The 6,000-nt window shown below is 38.7% G+C and overlaps 2 protein-coding genes across 2 annotated transcripts; one reads left to right on the forward strand and one right to left on the reverse strand.

The window, feature by feature from the left end:
* Positions 1 to 1,786: 1,786 nt before the first annotated feature.
* Positions 1,787 to 2,401, reverse strand: LOC124636655. Its single transcript, XM_047172817.1, has one exon. It carries the CDS (start codon positions 2,399 to 2,401, stop codon positions 1,787 to 1,789), a length of 615 nt encoding a protein of 204 aa, XP_047028773.1.
* Positions 2,402 to 3,858: 1,457 nt separating this feature from the next.
* LOC124636520 lies at positions 3,859 to 5,643 on the forward strand. Its single transcript, XM_047172639.1, has 3 exons — positions 3,859 to 3,985; positions 4,698 to 4,987; positions 5,169 to 5,643. Exons 1-3 carry the CDS (start codon positions 3,859 to 3,861, stop codon positions 5,565 to 5,567), a joined length of 816 nt encoding a protein of 271 aa, XP_047028595.1. The 3' UTR covers positions 5,568 to 5,643.
* The last annotated feature ends 357 nt before the right edge of the window (positions 5,644 to 6,000 follow it).

Below are 6,000 nucleotides of genomic sequence, written 5' to 3' on the forward strand. Positions count from 1 at the left end.
TCGCTGGAAGTCGTGATTTTTCTCTAATTCATATGAATTGGTGATACATATGTATCACCTCTTATAAAGAACTAAGCAATCTTCACTGTCCAGGTGTAAGCACAACATGGTGTTAATAGATGGGCACAAAGCAGTTGAGAATTTTTGCCGTTAAGGTATGAATACTTAAAAAATATTTAGATGTTATATTTGAAAAATTTAATTGTGATTTTTTTACAAGCCGACATTTTACAATACACGGATGCCATCCTACGCTCTATTATAAAACTGATTTTTACTAAGTGAATGGTGTTTACCCGGAAAACGTAGGCAGTACCTAATGCTTACAAATGAACATTCTCATTTTATTATCTGCAATAAAAACTTTCAAGCACACACCTCGGTTAATATTAATGTACACTTGCCTACAAAGGTACTGCATTTAATCTACTACATTAAGTTTGATCAGAAAATTGGTGATTTTTCTGAAGCCAATGTCAAAGATTTTTTACTAAAATAAATAAGTGAATAAGTACTTAGATGAAAATGAAAGGTTTGAAATTACTCTGCAAATCATTAATACAGGATTAATCACATTTTATTTCGTCAACGTTTTTTATTAGGAACACTAAAATAAAATACAGTAAAAAGCAGTAATACAGAAGCGACGTTTAAAAAGATAATTATCTAAGATGCAGAAGTGAGCTTGTTTACACGTCGTCGGTGGCATGTGGTGTGTAAGAGTCTTTATCTCGCGTCGCCTGGGAACCAATACGAATGCACCACTTTCTCGTAAACTCGGTTTAACTTCGTTTAAGAACATTTTCTATGTTATTTTAACTTTCTTAAAATTGTAGTTTGTTCTTGAAGTTCGTTAAAAAGTATTATTCCTTACATAGCAATTGGAACTAAACTTTCACGAAGGCATTTAAAAAAAGCTTAAACTGAATGAAAAAACTAATATCTCTTTCTAATTTAAGTTTCCAACATTAATTATTATGTTTAAGAAAGAATTTAACAAAGAAAATTTTCAACAATCTTAATGAGTATAAAACAGAGTTATTTTAAATTACAAACAGTTTTATAGGCGGTAGTTAAATTAAAAATTTATTTTTATAAGCCACGTTACACGGCTATTTCGCGTCAGTAACCGTGTATGTGGGTACTGGGGTATAAACAGTCGAGCGAGCGCGATGACAGACCGAACGCAGCCCCCTCATTACCAGCTCTTACAAACAAAACCGAACACTCGCTACATGCTACAATATCATAAAAAAGTCTCTCCCCACATTCGAATATAGACTCTCAACCAACACTATTGAGTCGAGTTTTTAGTGACGTAAGCTAAGAGCGAATCTTCACTTGAGAGGAATGTACAATAGGATCTTTAAAGCGAAGATGCAGCTATTATTAGGTGTTAGCGTGATTATTTGACAGTTTGAAAACGTTTACAGATTGTAGGTATATTGCTGGGCAATCTGGCTTCCTGCTTTTAATGTAAACAGCGTTTTGTGCGCTCGGCTTTTAGTGAAAAATAATAATATCTTCATAGTCTTTATGTGCTGATTCTATTAAGATGGAATGCATAAATAACATTTAAAACTTAAATATACCTGGAAAACTGAAGAGTATTTGAATATATCATTCTATATATACAATTCTACTCACACAATACCACTTGCTCAGGTACTTCCTACCATTACACCAAAATGCAATAAACATCAAAGAATTTTGGTCGTTTCAAAAATCGTATAAAAAGTAAAAATGCACGTTAGAGTCTGGTACACAGTCACAGAACTAAATCCTTTTAAAAATCCCCAATGTCCCCTTTTCTCTCAGACCACTTGGCGTAACCCTCGCATACTTGCAATAACGCGTCAAACAGCTGCTCCGGAGGTAGATCCACCATCTTCAAACTTCTCCTGAATCTGTTCTCCCTCCTCCTCCGACCATAAGCCGAGAACTGGCTCTGTGGCCTCTTCTTAATCCCTGCACTCACAAAGAATGTCGTCGGTTGCGTCGTAGGAATCGCAGCATTATACGTCTGCTTCGCTTTCACAGCTTGAACTATCAAGCATAGTAAATATCCGCCAAACGCCAGAAACGCAAGAGTAGTGACAGACATAGAAAATATGTTGCTGATCTTGCTGTAACTTTCTTTCTTGTACAATCCCTCTTCGTAGTCGCCACGCTTGACGGGCGGTGGTCCTTGGATAGCCATGGCTTCTGCACCAAACCTTTGTATGTATGACGGTGTAGTTGTTGTGACATTCTCGTATTCCGCTGTCACGAGTTCTTGCAGTGAAGACCTTAGCCGTAAAAGCTTATCCAAAGGCAGATCGTTTAGAAATGCGACGTCGCTAGAAGTGACGTCACCAGACGAGATTTTGAATATAGAACATAGGATGAACAGTATGAACATGATGGGAGACTGTTGCTCATGGGATGTCGGGTGTTGAAATAAAGTTGAGCATAACGCTGGCTGGTGTGATCATTATGGTCTGCTAAGCGCGACAATCGCCTAGCGGTCATGATAAATGGAACAGTGCAACATTTCATCTCTGAACTGGGTAAATTTTGTTATCTGATGGGTTCAAAAGACATCTACAGTGTCAAACGTAAAATGTACCTTGATGATGTTGTTAAAAGATGTACGAAATACACACACAAGCATAGGACAAAATAGGGTCTTGTATCTTCTCTTACGGCCAAGATCTACCAGTAAAAAAAAACAATAGGTTAATTAAGATCACCATTAAGATCAAACCATTGCACAAGATGCAAGAACCATCAAATAATTTGCCAAGCATTAGCAGATAGTTTTGTATAAGCAGCTAAGTATTTTTTTTACTTTTTACACTAAGTTATAATTGCACATTTAAGCATGTTCCTATTTCATGTTTTGTAACAAATAAGAAAGCTTTGTGCTCTTCTATAGCCTACATTTCCGTTTCTATTGTCTTCGGTCTGTCAACGTGTCGCGAAATTTATATAGAGGGTGTGCATTCTATGCTTTAGCTACTAGCTGTTGTCTGCGATTTCACTTGTGTTTTGAGGGAACCACTTCACCGACACGGATGAAAAAGTTGTAACAATCTTCAAGTCTCTATCATTCATTATAAGGTCTATCGTTTCTGGCATTTTACCATAAAACCAAACAAACCAAATAAATATTTTGAGTTTGAGTTTTGAACCTTCACAATAGTATGTAGGTACAACTAAATAGACAATTATTTACAGGAACACATTATACACTTAATTCATTTTAATTCATAGTTTTTCTAAATAACATTCATATTAGGAATTAAATAAAAAGTTAGTTTTCTTTAATTCGTAGATAATCATTACAAAACTTAAGCTCAGAGATTTATTAGTCACATCCTGCACTTTCAGTTGCATCCTTTTCAAGATGAATCAGTGGCGCCATCTATTAAAACACATACAAATTAAGAAGTTTTACTATTCGTTACTTACTACCGAAAATGTGCAAATAAAAATTATTATAGGTATCTACTAACATAATGCCTTCACTTGATGAATGATTGAACACCCTATACATGCACAAAGACACAATTACTATAAAATGTTATGCTCTAGTACGACAATTGCGCCCGCGCACCCATTACAGTAAGGGTCAATTCCCACTGAAAGAGCAGCGGCCGGCAGCGGCCGGCAGCGGCCGTAATTGCAAGGGATTGAGCGCGAGCGCGGCGGGCCGCGCGGCGCCGCGCGGCGCCGCACCGCGCCGCGCTCTTACATTTTCCGTGCTCTTACGGCCGCTGCCGGCCGCTGCTCTTTCAGTGGGAATTGACCCTAAGAACCGAAGCATGGAGCAAGCTCCCCCGTACATCTCCATCTAGTTCTCACAGCGACGTCAAGATGGCGCTACGTGTTCTTTGCGCGCTGCTCATTACTTTCCAAGTGGTTTGTGCTGGTGAACCTTACAGAAATGATGGACTGATGGACCGATTGAGCAGCGGGATGAAGTTTGCTCAGAATTTACTTGGTACGTTAAAATATATTACACATTTTCTTGCAATAATTCAGGCTAAGGCTATCAATAGAAGGATGAGATAAATTTTGGAAACAAGGATTTCATTGTTTAGCTTACACAAACTCATATTCATTCTGGTAAATTATTACCTAAATCTAAAAATTAAATGAAGGTAGCCCACAAATGCACTGCACCCCACAATTCAGGACAAATCAATTCACTCAGTTTAGGTAACAACAGACTAACAAATACATAGGTACTGATATTTTAAGTTCCAAATGAAAACATGACTCATCCTCCGAGCCTTTTCCCAACTATGTTGGGGTCGGCTTCCAGTCTAACCGGATTCAGCTGAGTACCATTGCTTTACAAGAAGCGACTGCCTATCTGACCTCCTCAACCCAGTTACCCGGGCAACCCGATACCCCTTGGTTAGCCTGTTGTCAGACTTACTGGCTTCTGACTACCCGTAACGACTGCCAAAGATGTTCAATGACAGCCGGGACCTACAGTTTAACGTGCCATCCGAAACACAGTCATTGGTGTCTAAGATATACTTAGAAAGTACATACAAACTTAGAAAAGTTGCATTGGTACTTGCCTGACCTGGCATCGAACCCGCGCCCTCATACTCGAGAGGCTGGTTCTTTGCCCACTAGGCCACCACGATTTGAAACATGACTAGGTACTATCCGCAATTCCAGGTTCCGAATTTAAATTCCAGGTTCCGAATCCGTGGCACTAAAAGTAGCAGAATTCGTGGTCAGAGCATTCCAAACTGCCAACAAACCTGCAAGTACCAACCGGAGGTGGCCTCAAAACGATCTGCACAGCGAGGAATCTTCAGCAAGCAGTGAAAGCGAATCATATACTCAAGACAAAGGCCCGGATTATGACGTCAATGAAGCCCAGAGTCCTTTAACGCCTCTGCGTCAAATAGTGCGACTGTTTGGATTGCAGCCGAACCAAATAAGCGCAGTGGCTGTGAACGCTATAGTGTTTGTGGCACAAATGGTTAGGAACAATACGCTATCTATTATGATTAGAGTGTTATAACGGTGTGAGGTTTTTTTAAGCGCAAGACGCAACTGCATTGTGATTCCTTGACTAGTTTAGACACTCACTGGCTAGAGATAAACTAGAGCGTATTTTAAGCAATTGTAAATTTAGATTTTTTTATGTTTTACACTTTCAGATTTCTACGTTTCTCTCAGCACCAAGAAGACCATCAAAACCCTATCGATCTGAGGACCCCACAACTTGGATCCTCAACAAGAACTCGAGGAGTCTTCAGGACCTTATCGCTGCAGCTAAAAACGAATCCTTGCCTGACACCATTGACGAATTAATTCAAGATCAGGGTACAGAGGAAGAAACAAGCTGTATCAGACTCTTGGTTTGCAAAGTAACTCCATTTATTTCTAAAATGCAGAAAACTGTTTTTGGAAATGAAGAGGGGTTGAAAGATGAGAAGTTTGCTAAAGAACTTCGCGGTTCGGCAGTCATGTACCGCCATCTGCCGACTGCGGAAGAAATTAACGCACGCAACGACATCTGTGAACAACAACACAAAGATTGTAATCTTAATGAATGAAATGTTGCGCAGACGCAGTGCTAATTTGTTCGGTTAAGTTTTTTGATATGTTTTTAAGCACTTTTATTTTTGTAGTTCAAACGATATGCATTTTAATACTTTTGGATAAACTATTTTGAATAAGGTTGTTTCCATCTATAACTTTGACGGAATAAAAATCAAACAATATTAATTGCCAATAACATAACTAAGGGATATACGCAACACAGCAAATATTATACGTTCTATCATACAAACAACATACTACGAAGCTTTATCTACTCGTGAGGGTGGGTCGATATAAGATGAGTCAGTGCAACTTCGAAAGTCCTTAGATAACAGACACCACGCAAGTCACAAGGATTTAAACACACATCAAACAATTAAATAGCACCATAACAAAGTAGGTAAGTAGGTGTTATATCACTGTGCTCAAAACGATGGGGGCTTTCAT

Source organism: Helicoverpa zea, chromosome 14 (assembly GCF_022581195.2).
Source record: "Helicoverpa zea isolate HzStark_Cry1AcR chromosome 14, ilHelZeax1.1, whole genome shotgun sequence".
Taxonomy (NCBI): Eukaryota; Metazoa; Arthropoda; class Insecta; order Lepidoptera; family Noctuidae; genus Helicoverpa; species Helicoverpa zea.

Coding starts and splice junctions, on each gene's coding strand:
- LOC124636520 (XM_047172639.1), top strand. CDS start 3,859: ATGGCGCTACGTGTTCTTTGCGCGCTGCTCATTACTTTCCAAGTGGTT. Junction 3,986..4,697: donor GTTTGCTCAGAATTTACTTG/GTACGTTAAAAT, acceptor TTTAAATTCCAG/GTTCCGAATCCGTGGCACTA. Junction 4,988..5,168: donor TAGTGTTTGTGGCACAAATG/GTTAGGAACAAT, acceptor TTACACTTTCAG/ATTTCTACGTTTCTCTCAGC.
- LOC124636655 (XM_047172817.1), bottom strand. CDS start 2,401: ATGTTCATACTGTTCATCCTATGTTCTATATTCAAAATCTCGTCTGGT.